This window comes from Lepidochelys olivacea (assembly GCF_965140295.1).
Source record: "Lepidochelys olivacea isolate rLepOli2 genome assembly, chromosome: 6".
NCBI lineage: Eukaryota > Metazoa > Chordata > Testudines > Cheloniidae > Lepidochelys > Lepidochelys olivacea.
In genome coordinates, this window is record NC_140416.1 from 105,237,670 (window position 1) to 105,255,870 (window position 18,201).

The following is an 18,201-nucleotide window of genomic DNA, read 5'->3' on the forward strand; positions in this document are numbered from 1 at the left end:
TGGTGTCCGATTGTACATTGGTCGGGACACAGGACAAAGGGCTAAATATCGGGACAGCCCCAATTTTATCAAAGCGAGGGGGCCCCCAAAGCGTGGGGCCCAGGGTGGTCGCCCCAAGTCACCCCCTGCCCAAAGGATGGCTCTGCCTTTCTGACCTTAAGATCTATGAGTCTATGAAACACTGAGAGAGGGGTATTAATTCCATAAATTCTTTATTCATCGGCACCTTTCCTTAGAGACGTCTGTGTTCTCTTGTCTTTTGGGGTCATCTGTATGAAACATACCACAGTAATCTTTAAAAGGGTTATTAAATATAGAGAAAATGGAATTAAAACAAAAGAAAACATTTGCGTGACACATCTAGATTTACACTTCTCAGAAGTGACACTAGACTAGGTGTTCTCAGCTTAGTTACAGAAGGGACGGGGGGAGAAGAAAACAAAAGAGCTTACATCTCTTGAAAGCAATCCCCTCTCTCTGACCACTTTGGTCCCTTTGTCATCATTGCACTTAGTGTCTAGATAGCAACTCCTTTCTTGTCCCCCTCAGACATGCTTATTAAATCCCCTCTTGAATTTTTCCCAAATAGTTTGCTGAACATGCGCACACACACACACACACACACACTAGGGTTTGTCAACAGCTTTAATCTCCACCTTCCAGGAGATGTCCACTGAAGAAGACGATACACTTAACCATGATTGGTAGTTGCCTTTCAAAGGCTTACCGACCTAGTTCAGATACCAGCTTTCACAGATGACTTTGGCTGGTTGTACCCCTTATGGACAGGGTACATAAATACTTAAATACTCCCCCAATTATGTTTTTTCTGTTGTCAATGAACTGTGAATTATGGACAGAGGCCCAGGCCCTCTGTCACACTGATATACAAAGGGCCGGCTCCAGGCACCAGCGTTCCAAGCAGGTGCTTCGGGTGGCAGTCAGAAAGGGGCGGCAGTGTTCCTGCGGTGCTGGCAATTTGGCAGCAGCTTCTGCCTTTTGCCGTCCTGGGCGGCAATTCGGCAGCAGCTTCTCTCTTCTGCTGTCCGTGGCGGCAATTCAGTGGGAGTTTCTCCCTTCTGCCGTCTGTGGTGGCAATTCAGCAGCGACAGTTTTTTTTGCTGCTTGGGGTGGCAAAAACGGTAGAGCCAGCCCTGGATATACAGATACTCTTTAAAAAATATAACATCATTCTTTTTTGGTGTAGTTGTACACTGTTTTTGGACTGACAAGCATAGGTGGCCGATGGACAAAATTAATGATGGGATACTGTAGGTGCCAGAGATTTTTAATGTCTGCCGTGGTTGGACTAGATTTTCAAAGGAAAAAACTTGACATCTTGTGGGAGAGAGGCTGGGATCCCAGGGTTGTGAAAATAGTTGTATGAGAAATGTGAAAAAAGTTTTGGCATCTGTGAGCAGGGTACCACAAGGAAAATATTATTTTTACCATGTCCTCATGTTGTATGTGGTTTTTAATTAATTGATTTTATAAAATTATATGAACTATTACTATGGCATATGAAAAGTGTTGTATGCATGGCAAACTTTAAAAGAAAACTCCTTGATTATTTTCACAGCAAACCCAAGGAACCAATGTTCAGTGCAGGTAGGTTCTGTTTTATTTTTTTCCATTTCTAAAGAGATAACTTGCATGCTGATGCATTTTTTTATTGTACAGTGATTTATCAGGGAAATCGGCTTTCGGATTCAGAGCCTTTCACTTACAGGCCACTGGTGGCCTACTTCCTAGTGGCCAATGGGTCTGCATTGTGACTGGAATCCTTTTTGGCAAGAAGGCCAAGAACAAAAAGCTATGAAAATGGAAACTACCTTCTTACCAAATAGAGATATTCCTGTTCAAAACAGGATTAAGGTTTTTGTGGGTCGAAGTATATTTGAAGCTCAGACTATGGCTCTCTGCACTATACAATATTTTAAGTGTGATTCTACTCATAAAAATGAGCAAATGCAATTAAGAGATTTCATATTTATGTCTCAGTTCTTTCCTGAGCAAAATTGCCAAGTTACAAATAAAAATACTGTTTTTCTAACTGAAGCTCTGGAAGCTCATCTTTTGACTTGAAAGTCAGTGTTCTTTTCTTTCCTGCTCATGCATCATCACCATCAACAAGATTCTGCAGGCTACATTCTAAATTTAAATAAGGACAGAGTTTATTTGCCTCTGCCATTAAAACTTTACGAACAATCCTGTTGATGGCATGTGACACAAAATAGAGTACAGCTTGCTTCCCTGTTGGCTCTGCAGAGCCAAGCAAAAGTAAAAAGTAGTAAAAACTTACTTTGTCATTGGAATAAGCAAATGTGATGGAATGCACACTGAAAACAAATCTGCTGGTTCAGCACGTGGTGTTTTTATAGTTACCTTTCAGACTATAATCATAATTTAAGTTAAAGATGGAGGATTTCTGTTTCTTGGGCTGATAATCAAGACCCCCCAGCAAAGCACATGGTAACTTCCAACTTATATGTATGTATATATATATATATATATATATATATATTCTTACTATATGTTCCATTCTATGCATCCGATGAAGTGGGCCATAGCCCATGAAAGCTTATGCTATAATAAATTTGTTAGTCTATAAGGTGCCACAAGTACTCCTGTGTTCTTCTAAGTAGTCCTGTTGACTTCATTGGGAATACTCATGTACTTATTGCTTCTCTGGATCACAGCCCATGTCCCTCTCATGGATACAAGTTCAAGAACAAGAAAATAGCTTCTGATATGCTACATTTATACTTTTGTCTCATAGTAACTTTTTTTCTTTTTCACTTTCCTGGAAAAGGGCACATTTGGCTTTAATAGTTTTTTGTTTCAAAATTTGCTATTGAGATTCATAGATTAAATTATTCATTTAAGTTATGTGAGTTTGATCTTACCCTTCTGATTCAGGCAAAATTACCACTGAAATCAGTTAGAGGTTTTTTTTTCTAGGCAAAGTATATCCCAAATTCCTAAATATTTAATTATTTTTAGCATAAAGTTACATAATGGAGCTTAAACCAATCTTTTAATGATAAAATAGCTCTAAATGTATTACTCTTGGCTAGAAAAACAGAGTTTTGAATGCAGTAACACACAATCCATTGAATGGACTATGGGTCAATGTTTTGTCAAGCAGCAGATTAGCCTCTAAGAGAATACAGCTGGACAACCAATAGAGCAGGGGTGTAGGTGAGCCTGACTGTACTCAAACCCATCTTTATCTAGCACTTCTGTCTCTGTCTCTGTAATCACAAGGGAAGCGCCGTGTGACACACTGCAAAGGTAGGCATCACTTCCAAAACCTCATAGCTCTCTATGCAAAACTGTTACCAGGGTGACAGAAGCTGTATTTTTATACAGCCAATATACATTTTTATTGGAAAGTTAAAACTCTTCAATTTATTTGAGTAAGGTTAAAAATATTCATGTAAAAGTGTCTGAATTATAACCCTTGATGCACTATAATGATAACAATGGGTTATAATTTAGATTTTGGTTGACTTTGGTAAATGACTTTTTTAAAAATTCAGTGTTGAGAGAGCTATATGGCAGCACCTGGATGTCTCACTGTGTTTGAAATGCTGTTTTGCACTTCTGCTAACATGCCCTGTGATATAGAACCTGCCCTGTTTTTGCTGTTTTGCTGCAAATCTAATGTATGCTTATAGAAACATTGTTTTTTTCCCCTGCTTATATCTTCCTTGGTAGATTGTAGATTTGTCTGAATTATCAGTAAGCAGAAGTAGGTGTAAAATTAATTTTAAATGTTTTTTGCACAGTGTAGTAATACAGAATTATGTTTATTAAATGGATAGTATTGATTTCTGAAACATAATTTAATTGGACATTAAATATGCACATATGGTACATATCTGTAACTTGTCTCTTTGATATAACCAGAGATCTTGTCTTGGATTTTAGAAGTTGCTTATTCTTAACCAGTTTTTCACTAACCTGCATCTTTTAGCTTTCCATCAATTAAGTTTAAGCCTTTATAAAGGAATGACTGTTTTACTCTCAAGACTAAATTTTGGAAGGGGCTTCAACCCCACCACTGTATATTCATAGTGCAGTTTTATGTCTGAAACTAATAGTGGGTTCAATTGCAGATCTAATTAGCATTAAGACATCTTACTACTAAGGCTGTCGATTAATCACAGTTAACTCACGTGATTAATTAAAAAAATTAATCATGATTAAAAAAGTTAATCGTGATTAATCACAGTTTTAATCACACTGTTAAACAGTAGAATACCAATTGAAATTTATTAAATATTTTGGATGTTTTTCTATATTTTTAAATATATTGATTTCAGTTACAACACAGAATACAAAGTGTGCAGTGCTCACTTTATATTATTATTTTTTATTACAAATATTTGCACGGTAAAAATGATAAACAAAAGAAATACTATTTTTCAATTCACTTCATACAAGTATTGTAGTGCAATCTCTTTATCGTGAAAGTGCAACTTACAGATGTAGATTTTTTTTGTTACATAACTGAACTCAAAACCAAAACAATGTAAAACTTTAGAACCTACAAGTCCACTCAGTCCTACTTGTTCAGCGAATTGCTAAGAGAAACAAGTTTGTTTACATTTACAGGAGATAATGCTGCCTGCTTCTTATTTACAATGTCACCTGAAAGTGAGAACAGGCGTTCACCTGGCACTTTTGTAGCCAGCATTGCAAGGTATTTAAGTGTCTGATATGTTAAACATTCGTATGCCCCTTCATGCTTTGGCCACCATTCCAGAGGACATGCTTCCATGCTGATGATGCTTGTTAAAAAAATAATGCATTAATTACTTAGTGACTGAACTCTTTGGGGGAGAATTGTATGTCTCCTGCTCTGTTTTACTTGCATTCTGCCATATATTTCATGTTTTAGCTGTCTCGGATGATAACCCAGCACATGTTGTTCGTTTTAAGAACACTTTCACTGCAGATTTGACAAAACACAAAGAAGGTACCAATGTGAGATTTCTCAAGGTAGCTACAGCACTCAACCCAAGGTTTAAGAATCTGAAATCCCTTCCAAAATCTGAGAGGGACAAGGTGTGGAGCATGCTTTCAAAAGTCTTAAAAGAGCAACACTCTGATGCAGAAACTACAGAACCCAAACCACCAAAAAAGAAAATCAGCCTTTTATAGGTGGCATCCAACTCAGCTGATGAAAATGAACATGCATCAGTCTGCACTGCTTTGGATCGTTATCAAGCAGAACCCATCATCAGCATGGACACGTCCTCTGTTGAACCATGAAGACGTGAATCTTTAGTGCATCTGACACGTACATATCTTGCGACGCCAGCTACAACAGTGCCATGCGAACGCCTATTCTCATTTTCAGTGACATTGTAAACAAGAAGCGGGCATCATTATCTCCTGCAAATGTAACCAAACTTGTTTGTCTAAGTGATTGGCTGAAGTAGGACTGAGTGGACTTGTAAGCTCTACAGTTTTCATTGTTTTGTTTTTGAATGCAGTTTTTATGTACATAATTCTACATTTGTAAGTTCAACTTTCATGATAGAGATTGCACTACAGTACTTGTATTAGGTGAATTGAAAAATACTATTTCTTTTGCTTTTTACAATACAAATATTTGTAATACAAATAAATATAAAGTGAGCACTGTATACTTTGTATTCTGTGTTGCAATTGAAATCAATATATTTGAAAATGTATAAAAGATCCAAAAAATTTTAAACAAATGGTATTCTATTATTGTTTAACAGTGCGACTAATTGCGATTAATTTTTTTGATAGTTTGTCAGCCCCATTGACTACCTAAAAGGAGAAAATGGACCTGCATTTGCTTCAGCTCATAAAATTTGTGGGTGCAGAAATACAGGCTATGTAAAAATTTGGTCCTTGGGTTCTTGTTTCTAGTTCTCTGATTCCTCTCTCTCTTTACATTTATAGTTATATAGTGATCTGATATTTAATGACCTTTGCTAAGGAAAGTAGGGATAAGGAGTGTGCAGTATTGTATGTGTATTTTTCATGCTTCAGTAGTCAAAATTGCAAAAGTCACTATGGTTCAAGTGACCAAATAATGAGAGACCTAATGATCTCCTCCCTTACCTGCCTTTTAATAATCATGATTAGAGTTGACATCACTAAAATCTGTTAACTTTCCAAATGTACAGTCTCATAATGCCTTAATAACTTTAGTGCTGGTAATATATTCTCAGCCTAATCACAGGGGTATCACATGCAAATATGAACAGTGATGTAGTTATCTATCTTGTGCAGTGCAAGAGCATATTTTGTTTCTTGGTAGAGAACTACAAATGTAATTATTTATAAATATCCAAACATGTCTTCAGTGTTATCAGTCATCTTGAACTCCACACATCTGTTAACATTTTAGTTGTGTCCACTTTTAATATTGTTTGTTTTCCATTCTTTCACTAGAAATCTCAATTAAAAAACTATTAGTTTTTTTTACTATCATGCCATAATTATACAGGACACCGTGCAAAAGCAGCGCTGTGACAGAACAACTAGGTTTCCTGAGCACATACATTTCTGCAGTACAATAGGAAAATATAGTTTAAACATATGACATTTCTTTACTGAATGAATTCTCTCTATAGATGAGACAATAATGAATGCATGTACTCCCATTAAAACACAGCTTTTAGTTTTTAAAATTAAAATAATACTGGCATGTGTGTTAATGATGATTGAAAATCCTTAGCATAACTTTAACAGACCTAAATTGTATACGTTTTATTTACATAATTTTTTTACTTCTGCCCTTCCATTTCCTCTGTGCACATGATTATTCTGTCTAGTAACTCTACAGATGTCACTGACTCCAAAAGTTCTTGATTCACATGAGAGCAAGGCTGAATCCTTTGATCTGCTGATGGAGCAGCAGAAGTCAGCACGTTTTGAATCTGGACAAACTTCACCAGAAGTTCACAAGACACCCTGTTTGGCCCTGCCAATTTCTAAAAGTCCTAGTCAGACCTTCATGCCATTTCCTAGATCTCCTAGTTTTATAAGCCCCATGAAATCCCCGAGTCAGTACTTTCAGATCTGTTATTAATTCATGCTTCTGTTCTCAGACATATTTCTTATAAGACCCCCAACTACAGTATTTCTAGTGTTTTCTCCTATAAATGTTTACTTTCTATCAGCAAAGTTCAGTTTTGTAGCTTCTTTCTTACATCATTTTTCTTTCTATAATGTGTTGTCAGTTTGTCATTTCTGTTTCAATGTTTAGCTATGCTTCAAACACTTAACTGTTTTTGCATGTACGTCAGCATGATTCTTTTTACTATTTGTTTGTGTTTATACGTGATGTACCTTTCACATTATGTATCAAGTGCAAAGTACATTTTTACACTGAGATGCAAAGAATGCAACTAAGTGTTTAAGTATTTTTAGATGCTGATGCTCAGAACTGTAAATATCCATCAAAAACTAAATAAAAGAATTTTAAGTGGCATTCCTGCGTTAATCGTAATTTTTACTTTGGTGTTTTTCCTCAGTTCTGGTATAAAAAGGAAATATGTACATATGGTATTGATTTTCCCTGAAAGTAATGGTTTGGTCTTAATCTTTTCATTTCTATAGTTCTTTGTTGCATAGTCTGGTTGAAGAGTTTGCTTCTAGTCTCAAAATATTTAGACCAAAAGGGGACTTTATACCCTTAGTTTGATAACCCCTATCTAGTGTTAGTTTGTGACTAAAACTAAAACAAAAGCTACATGTCCTATAATAGAAGTTTGAAACGCCATGTTATGCAAAAATATTATTCACTGAGATGATAGGTGGGAGCAGTTGGAGGAGAAATCTTTGCTGATGTGTTTATGTGTAACTCTCTGAACATTTCTGACCCTTTTTGTAGAAGAAGGATATGTAAAAATGTTTCTGCGTGGACGTCCTGTTACCATGTACATGCCCAAAGATCAAGTGGAATCTTACAATTTGGAAGCAAAAGTAGAACTACCAGCCAAGAGGCTTAAACTGGAATGGGTGTATCCTTTTTATGCTAGAGTATTACTGGTAACTACTAATTTCTTAGCAATTGTCTTAAAATTTTGTTATAAAAATTATTTAGCAAAATTGAGGTCTTTGAATTATTTTCTTTAATGAACTATTAGGCCACATTCACTTTTCAATAGGTGATAATTTCTTGAGGCTGCTGCTCCAGATTTTATGCAAAATAGTCAAGCAGCTCGAGGATGGTTTCACTTAAATGTTGCCTGAAGGTTATGTTTAAAACATGTTAACTATCACAAATTAAAATTAGTCATATTGCAAGAATTTAGTGAACTGTAATTACTAATTATAGTGTACATAAAACAAGTTTGCTTCTTTTCCGATACACATCAGTACTTTATTACGCTATATATATATTTTTAAATTGCACCCTTGTCTTTTTTAAGAGGTGCTATAATTGCAGTACACGGATAACAAAAGGGGTCTTATAGAACATTCTTGTACATGACAAATTCTCTTCACTGTAGTTAGAAATAAAGATTTTTTTTTTAAATGGAGCCTAAAGTTAGACTCAGAAATCCACATTTAGAAGCTAGTCACCTATTATCAAGTTTTGTTGTAAGTGTCATGATAGAAGTGAGACTTGAGCTGGGATTTGATGGAGGATAATGTGATCACTTTACACATTTTTATTGGGTGCTCCTTCTTAGCATAAGGGCAAGCATTGGAGAATGCATGAAGATACTTGCTAGAAAATTTGACAGATGGGCAATGAAGGCTGCATTGGCATAGACCCCAGCCTCCACTCCCTCTACTCCGCCAACAATGTTTCAGTATCTTATACAAAATGATAGTTGTGATGGGGATAGGCCATGACTTCAGTGTGAGTATTCCCATGCTTTGTTTTTTAAAGTGTGATATCTATAGTATAACCTATTAGAAAGCTAAAGTTTTCAATCCATGGAAATATATCAAAGGTTAACAGCCTCAAGCCAGTGCTGGGTAGCTGGAAGGTTAGAAGGTAGAGGAGGAAACATATTTCCAAAGAATACCATGCTGAATTTTCCTTTCAGACTTTTTTTCCTTTGGATGTAGTCACTGGGACTGTTTCCAGGCTTAGAAGTTAAACTCATGTCTAAGTCTTTTCAGAATACGGGCACAAAGATGTTACTATTTTTTATTGTTATTTGTATTACCATAACACTTAGGAGCCCTAGGTATGGACCAGGACACCATTGTGCTAGATGTTGTACAAACACAGAACAAGACAATGGTCCATGCCCCAAAGAGATTACAACCTAAGTATGATGATAATGGAGTCTCACGTCAGTGTCAATATACAAGGATTCAGCAAACATTATAGGTGAACATGTATATGTGAGGTCAGACCAATGAGAGAAATGCAAAAATGGTTATATGTGGGACGGGCAAGGTTGTCCATGACCATTGCAGGCTGTTGTATCCTTGCTTTGTGGTGTTCATGTTTTTCACATAAGGTGTTAATCCGCCTTGCTTCAAAGCAGTTAATGGCAACATGACAAATATTCAGCCATCTTGCTCAGTTATGGGATCAACATGACATATTTTCAAGTTTGACTTCAGTGTGTCTGTATATTGTTTGTAGTGGCCTCCAGGAAAAGAAGCGTATTGCTTTAGATGACCATAAAGTATGGCCTCTGGTAGTTTCAATTTGGCCATACAAATGAGATGCTCCGACCAATGCAGCTGAGCTTTTATGAGCATGCTTTGAATGCCAGACATCCAAAAACAATCAAGGATATCAGTATTGGGAATCTTGTCCTACCATTTGATTCTGCAAACAGACTGAAGACAGCACATATGGAACTGATCAAATTTCCTAATGTGGCAGTGATATGTTGTCCAAGTCTCAAAACCATATAGAAGCATTGTAAGCATGACTCTCCAATAGACATTTAGCTTAGTGCTTATTTTGATGTCCCTATTGTTTCATAGGTGTTGTGTGAGCATTCCACATGCAGAACTGGCCTTGGCTATGTGATGGGTAATCTTGTCATCAGTTATGGCATTCTGTGACAGCATACTCTCTATATAGCAAAACTTCTCTATTGTATCAAGAGGAGTGTTGTTGATCTTAATAAGTGATAGACAAATGTATCACTGGACACAGGTTGGGTACATTACTTCAGTTTTCTTTCAGCTGATTTTGAAACCAAAGTGATTGACTGCCCTAGCAAAGTGATCTCGTATAAATTGAATGTCATCAACAGAGTCAGCAACCAGTACAGTCATCAGCAAATGAAATCTTAATGAGTTAACCCGCCACTTTTGTGTGAACACAGAAGCATTGCAGATTTCACAACTTCCCATCAGTACAGAACTGGATAAATACTCTTCTGTCAATGTCATGAAATGCATCCATAAGCATAGCCAAAAAACGATGGAAAAGAGTTAGAGAGCCAGCAGGCAACATTGTTTAGTGCCATTGATGACTGGAAAGAGGTCCAGTATCTCACCATTTTCCACCACTCTGGCCATCATCCCATCATGGAAGGAACGAATGACAAATAAATTTTGCAGGGAATCCAGATATAAACAAAGATTTCCAGAGTCCCTCATGATTTAGAGTCCAGAGTTTTAACTAATTTGGTAAACACTGTATAAAGACCACAGTTTTTCTCCCGGCACTCTTCCTGAAGCTGACGGGCTGTAAAGATCATGTCTGTAGTAGCCCATCCAGACCAGAATCCACATTGGGACTCGGAAAAGTTGATTTCCACAAGATAGGTGGTAAGTCTTCAGTATGACCCAGGCAAGAATTTTCCCAGCAACAGAGTAGGGAAATATCATAATGATTATCAGTTTGCCATATCACCCTAATGTTTATAGAGGTGGACAATGCTGGCATCCTTCAAATCCTGTGGCACCTACTCCTGCTTCCAAATAATGTGGAAGAGCCATGTGAGGTGCCTTCCAGTGTGGTAGCCACCCTACTTATAGATATCTGCTAGCATGCCATCCAGTCTGAGTGCTTTGCTTTGTGACATCTGCTTGATTGCTGTTGTGTTCTCAGAAGGTGGGAGCTTGTATGAGTTCTCCTTTTAATGGATGTTGTGGAAGAGCATTAGTTGCGTCCTTGGAAATTTTGAAAGGATGATTAAGAAGTGAGCTGAAATGTTCTCTCCGTTGAGCATGTATTTCTTTTTTCTCAGTTGAGTCAATTGCTGTCCAGTGTGCATACAGGGGTTATCTTGTTGCACCAGGGGCTACCACACCGCATGCAGGGTCAGATAAGTATAAAACAAAAAATAACAGATGGATACAGACAGGGAGAGCGAGGAAACAGTATGAGAGTATTGGTCAGCGTGATAGACAGTGGTCTCAGCACATCAGAGGCCTAACCAGTCTCGAGGCTTTTGTTTGCCTCTTGGCAAAGGAAAGTTTTGAGGAGGACAGTGAAGTAGCTTTGCAGATGTTTATGGGGTGCTCTTTCCAATCAGGAGGAGCAGCACAGGAGAAAGCACAAAGGTGCTTGTTTAAAATTTACCAAGTGGACAATGGAAGCTGGCATTGTAAGAACCTGTAGGGTTGGGATTCTGGGGGTTGTGGTCTGCTGACACCCCCACATCACCACAGGAGGCTTAGGCTGTGCTCCCCTGGGAGGACCCTGTGAGGCTAGGCTCATCAGCAAGTATTGTCCAGCAGGACCTGAGTCGCAGCTCCTCACAGCCTGCTGACTGGCTGGCACCAGTACAAAAGCCAGGAAGCTATGACAGGGAGTTGTCTGAGCAACAGCACAGTCTCCCTGCCTGTCTCTGCTTCAGACCCCGCATGTAAGAGCCCAGATTCTGACTCTGCCTGTCTCCTTACGCCTGACTCTTGGTTTGCCCTCTGGCCTTCTGGTACCTGACCCAGCCTGACTCCTGCTCTGACCACTAGGTCTGACCGCCCATGTCCCTGTCATGACAGGCATTCTCTGATTGGAGGTGGGAATCAACATCTCAATAGGTAGGGTGGGGAATAGGCCTTCAAGGTAAAATGAAGACAACTAGCATATGTTTAATGCTTCTGCCATGTGGTGTAGGCAGCAACAAGGGCTGGGATCAATACCTCAGGGCTCCTCTTAACAATACAAAACAGAAACAGCTTGAGCCACCACCCAGTAATCTTGAAAAATTAAATACCACTTCTGGGTGTCTTCAGAGACCGCATTTCTCCTCTCACAGGCACTGAATCTATGTATAACAAAATAAAACTTATTAAAAGAAGAAAACCCAGCATTAATTTGGGAAAACACTGCAACAATGACTTGAATGTACACAACCAATGAGTAAAACACCTGCCCCACAGTATCTTGGGCAGTGTCCTTTTTCTCAGTTTCCCACCTTGCAGCATGAAAGTCCAAGGGAGGAATGTCTTTTTAACATGCCACTCCCCTTTTTCCTCTGCTGTGCTCCACTCAGTTTGATGTCCAAGGTCAGCAACATCCCCAGAGTCTGGGGATGTGTTTGGGTGAGTCACCTCCCGCCTCTGAGGGGAGAGGATGGTTGAGTGATGCCTCTGCATCTGCCCATCTGTGTCTCTGCAGTCTCTGCCGCTGTTTATCTCTGTCAATGTCTCTGCATGTCACTGCTGCTGCTGGCAGCTGCCATCATCACTGCTGCCTGTACCTGCAATGCTGTGTTCTGAGGTTCCACCACTTAGTCCCTTTCTCAGTGATTTCAGCTCTGTAGTGATTTCACTGGATAGTGGGGAACCTCTCTGCTGCTGCCCCTTCTGCATTGTCTTTTCACCTCAACACTGTCTCTGTACCAGGTCTAAGGTTCCGCTCCCTTAGATCAGCTTATCAGTGAGCTCAGTTCCAGTAATCACTGAGAAAGAACCAGGACCTTCAAAATCAGTCTAGTCAGCTCTGTCTTTTCAAACACTTGAGGGAGGAGGGTCAAATGGTTTCGGGGACACTTTAAACAGGGTCCACACCGCCAGGTAGGAACATCTGTCCCTACCCCCTCTGACTCTTACTTGGATACGGCATCACAACCGTACACTTAGTGAGTGAGGTTAACATTAGGGTGACCCCGTTAATTAGGGCAGGTTAATTACAGCCCTTCTGCCCCTTTACTCATACAATGAGGAGAACATTTCATTTCCCCTGCATTCAATACTAAAGTGAATTTTAACCCCAAATAGGCAAAACTGATCATTTTGTCAATGTAGGTCTGACTGCTGATACCCTAGGTAGAAAAAGTGTGTGTATGCAAACAGTCTGCTCCTGAGCTCTTTTCCCCCCAGTTTATCACTAGATGTCAGGGGAGAGCTCATTTTGACCCTGCTTACATATGTTCGATGCAATAAAGAAGCAGGAGCCAGTGGAGAGATGTGAAGAGAGGGGTGATATGGTCAAGTAATAGGCTAGGAGATCCTTGCATCAGCATCGTGACTGGATACAATCAGGGCAAGATTGCATTTGTCAAGGCCAGAGAGAAGGATGTTGCAGTGATCTAGATACAAGATGATGAGAACCTGGACGAGAACGATTGCCTTGTCGGTAGTTAGGAAAGGCTGTATCTTAGAGATATTATGCAGAAAGAATTGGCAAGCTTTAGACGTAGCCTGGATGCAAGGACCTAGAGAAAGATCTGAGTCAAAGATGACACCCAGATTATGGGCCTGAATGACAGGGAGAATGGTGATGGAGGTAGGGTTTGTGGGAGACTAAGAGCACGGTTTTAGCCAGGTTGAACTTGATCTGACAACTAGACATCCATGAGGAGATATCAGAGAGACAGGCCAAGATTTTGGTTTGGACAGAAGGAAACAGGTCTGGAGTAAAGAGGTAGATCTGTGAGCTGTCATCATAGAGATGGGAGTTGAATTTGTGTTTGCAGATTGTAGGTGAGATTATCCAGAAAGGGAGAACAAAAGTGAAACAAATATGAAGTTCTGTAGAGTCCTACACAAAACTGGAGGGAGAATGAGGTGGATCCTCTGGAGGACATGCTGAAGGAGGGATTAAAGAGGAGGAGGAGGAAGACCAGGAAAGGACAGAGTTACAGAAGCCAAGGGGAGGACAAGATTTCACAAAGAAGAGGATGGTCAACTGTGTCAAAAGCAACGGATAGGTCAAATAGGACGAGGATGGAGTACTAGTTCTGACCTTAAGCTAGGAAAAGATCATTAGAGACTTCGGCAAGAGTTGATTCAGTGGAATGCAAGGGGTGGAAGCCAGACTGAAGAGGGTTTAGGATGGAACTGGAGGAGAGGACCTTCAGACAATGACTCAGAACAGCTTATTCTTATCTTAGAGATAACTGGAAGGAGTGGCAGTAGTAGAAGAAGCAGGGGTGGGGTTTTTTTTAAGATTGGAGAGACTAAAGCATGTGTGTATTGTGAACCAGAGGAAAGTGAGAGGTGAAGGAGAAGAGATGGGGAGGGTGAGAATGGGCATGAGGGAGCTCAGTTGATGGGATGCGGTCACTGAGGCAAGTAGCTGGGTTAGAGGAGGAGAGCAGATGAGGAAGCATCTGCAATTGTGATGGGAGAGAGTTGTAAGAGGGGAGGGAAGAAGATCACTTTGAATTTTGTTCAGTTTTGTCTTGGAAGAAATCAGTAAGCTATGTGGAGAAAGTAGTAGAGGCAGGAGGAGGGTTTGAGGAGTGACTGAAAGGTGTCAAAAAGGCAGCTGGGATTGAGGACCTGAGATTCAATTAAGTTAGCAAAAAGTTGTTTAACTAGGAAGATGGCAGAACTGAAAGAGGAGAAAACAAATTTGTAGGGGAGGAAGTCACCTTGTTCCTGAGATTTCTGCAGCGCGAGAACAGGAGCAAAGGAAGCAGGTGTTGGGGGTGAGCCAGGACTAGGGGTTGGCAGGTTCGACCTTGTGATGAAAGAGTGGGACAAAAGAGTGAAGGGTGGAGGACAGTGAAATATGGAGAGAATTAACAACCATATAAATGAAAGAAAGTGAAGAGAGGGCTGAGAGCAGACGAGAAGTCACAATGATGGATTGGAAGTTATGTAAATGCCAAGTGACAGGGCATGAGGGAGGGGGCTAATGGGTGATCTAAAAGAGACCAGGTGATGGTCAGAGGGGGGTGGGAATTCAACAACAGAGAAAGAGAGAGTGGTGCCCCTTTTTAATGAGATTTGAGCCATGGTGCAGATCAAATGAAGGGGTGTGGGTGAGGTAACACGCAGCTAAGGGGTTGGATGGGTCATCAACATGGAAGTTGAAGTCACAGAGGACGAGGGTGGGAGACTGTGAGGAGAAGAAAAGAAACAGCAAGGAGCTGAAATCAGAGAAGGCTGATGGGGAGGAGTTGGGTGGATGGTAAATGACAACATGAAGGGGTATGGAAAATTGGCTGCGGTGCTGCTCAAAAGAGAAGAGAGTGGGAAGTGCGGGGAGGAAAGAGGGTATTTTTTTCCAAATAGATAATTATTTTATATATAATAGTTATTTACTCAAGGATTTCCTCCATGTAAATAAAGTTATATGCCAAAATACTACTTAACTTCTTGACTTTCAAACCCTCTGACTTCTAACCTCTATGGGCTTGACTCTACAATGTATTGAAGTCTAAGGAAGTTTTGATATTGACTTCATTGGGAATAGGATCAGACTTTATACAGACAAATAGGAAGACTGAGCCAATAAAGTGGTGTCCTGTAATCCAATGATAAAGTTTTCATAAAAATAGGAAGCTTTTAGTTTTCCTCTTAATTACCAATAAGTTATCCTTAAGAGAGACAATTGCTATTTTCATTCACGCATGCTTCTTTATTACTGAACAGTTAGGAGACCGGTGGCCCTTAAAGACTAACAGATTTATTTGGGCATAAGCTTTCGTGGGTAAGGGATATTTTACCCATGAAAGCTTGTGCCCAAATAAATCTGTTAGTCTTTAAGGTGACACCGGACTCCTCATTGTTTTTGCGGATACAGACTAACATGGCTACCTCTCTGATACTTGTACAGTTAGGGTATCTCAAAAAACTTAACAGAGTATTGGTTGAAACTTTCAAATCTAGTAGCCTAAAATTGGGTTCCTGAATACATATTTAGGTGCTCAAATACAAGTGGCTGTATTTTCAGAAATGCTGAGCAATGACTCACTAGTCCTGTTGAAGTCAGTGGGAGGAGCAAGAGTTCAGCACCTTTGAAAAGTCAGGAAACCTTTATTTAATTGCCTAATTTTAGGCACCCAGGTTTGAAAATTTTGGCCTTACTTTCTGCATCATATCAACTCATGACTGAACAGCAGGGTCAAACCATCCTTGCCCATAATGAATGAAGGACAAAATATGTATTCATTTCTATATTATTTTTTTATTAAAAATCACTTCTAAACCACAGTAGATTTATACTGCACTGTATAAACATTATCTCTGCCTCAAAAAGCTTACAATCTAATTGTATGTACTAAAAGCCCTGGGGAAAAATAAAGCATTGTGTTTTATTAATATTGTATGTCAGTGGTTGTCAACCTTTTCCATAACACAACCCCTTTCTTCCATACTAGATGAACTGGGAATATCCTCCCATTTAGTCAGGACCTAGGTGAGCCCACACTCTCCCATATTAGCAGGGTCGCCATTTCCCAGGTGCCTGTTTATTACATACTTGAGTAAGACAACTTAATTTGGCCAAATTGTGATCTCATTTACACAGGTTTAAACCTGTATTAACTCCAGTTATTTCACTGGACTTAGTTTGGTTTATCACTGGTGTGACTGGCATCAGGATCTGGCCCATTGCCTTTTCAATACTGTACCCGTTAATTGAAATGTATGATGCAATCATTTACCATCCAGATGGATATGAAACTGTAAATGACGAGGCTAATGAATCAATCACCCTGAACAAAGGATAAGGCAATCAATTCTAATATGATGCAGAGAGTGGTACTGGATAACCTACTAGAGTTCTCTTCCAGCCCAAATGATTCTTTCATAGAATCATAGAATATCAGGGTTGGAAGGGACCTCAGGAGGTCATCTAGTCCAATCCCCTGCTCAAAGCAGGACCAATCCCCAACTAAATCATCCCAGCCAGGGCTTTGTCAAGCCTGACCTTAAAAATATCTAAGGAAGGAGATTCTACCACCTCCCTTGGTAACGCATTCCAGTGTTTCACCACCCTCCTAGTGAAAAAGTTTTTCCTACTATCCAACCTAAACCTCCCCCACTGCAACCTAAGACCATTTACTCCTTGTTCTGTCATCAGCTACCACTGAGAACAGTCTAGATCCATCCTCTTTGGAACCCCCTTTCAGGTAGTTGAAAGCAGCTATCAAATCCCCCCTCATTCTTCTCTTCCGCAGACTAAACAATCCCAGTTCCCTCAGCCTCTCCTCATAAGTCATGCTTTCCAGCCCCTAATCATTTTTGTTGCCCTCCGCTGGACTCTTTCCAATTTTTCCACATCCTTCTTGTAGTGTGGGGCCCAAAACTGTACTCCAGATGAGGCCTCACCAATGTTGAATAGAGGGGAATGATCATGTCCCTCGATCTGCTGGCAATGCCCCTACATATACATCCCAAAATGCCATTGGTCTTCTTGGCAACAAGGGCACACTGTTGACTCATATCCAGCTTCTCGTCCACTGTAACCCCTAGGTCCTTTTCTGCAGAACTGCTGCCTAGCCATTCGGTCCCTAGTCTGTAGCGGTGCATGGGATTCTTCTGTCCTAAGTGCAAGACTCTGCACTTGTCCTTGTTGAACCTCATCAGATTTCTTTTGGCCCAATCCTCTAATTTGTCTAGGGCCTTCTGTATCCTATCCCTACCCTCCAGCGTATCTACCACTCCTCCCAGTTTAGTGAGGAATATAACCAATCAATTTAAATAATAAGTGTACTTGAAACAAAGCAGGTAGTTTGCACAAATGTCAAAGGATAGTAAAAACACCAGGAATTGCCATGAAAGTATATTGCCTGCACTGCAAGTTTTCAGGGATTTGGTATATTTTCACTGTACAGAAGGGGCTACAATATGTTATTTTCCATGTGTCAGTCTCTTAATTCATAAGAAGTAGTGTTATTTCTTCTTAACAAGAATGCTAGCTATGGGTATAGGGGTCGGGACTGTCGCAGTAACCTATACCTACTTCCAACGGGTGAAACTGTGTATTTCATTGCATCAGTAGTTGTGTTATACAATGTTGAAGAACAACTTCAGAGACATTACACTGGTCACAATGATGATGTGAAGTGGTAAGTCTCCAAAACATTCTTATTTTTTATA

The 18,201-nt window shown here is 39.7% G+C and overlaps 1 protein-coding gene across 3 annotated transcripts in view; it reads left to right on the forward strand.

The window, feature by feature from the left end:
- EML1 (EMAP like 1) overlaps positions 1 to 18,201 on the forward strand; it is a 197,718-nt gene that overhangs the window by 138,172 nt on the left and 41,345 nt on the right. For all 3 annotated transcript variants that reach the window (XM_084630680.1, XM_084630679.1, XM_084630681.1), the window contains exons 5-7: positions 1,580 to 1,608; positions 7,883 to 8,012; positions 18,021 to 18,170. In XM_084630680.1, coding sequence (XP_084486806.1) covers positions 1,580 to 1,608; positions 7,883 to 8,012; positions 18,021 to 18,170 — 309 coding nt within the window. The remainder of the gene's footprint in view (positions 1 to 1,579; positions 1,609 to 7,882; positions 8,013 to 18,020; positions 18,171 to 18,201) is intronic.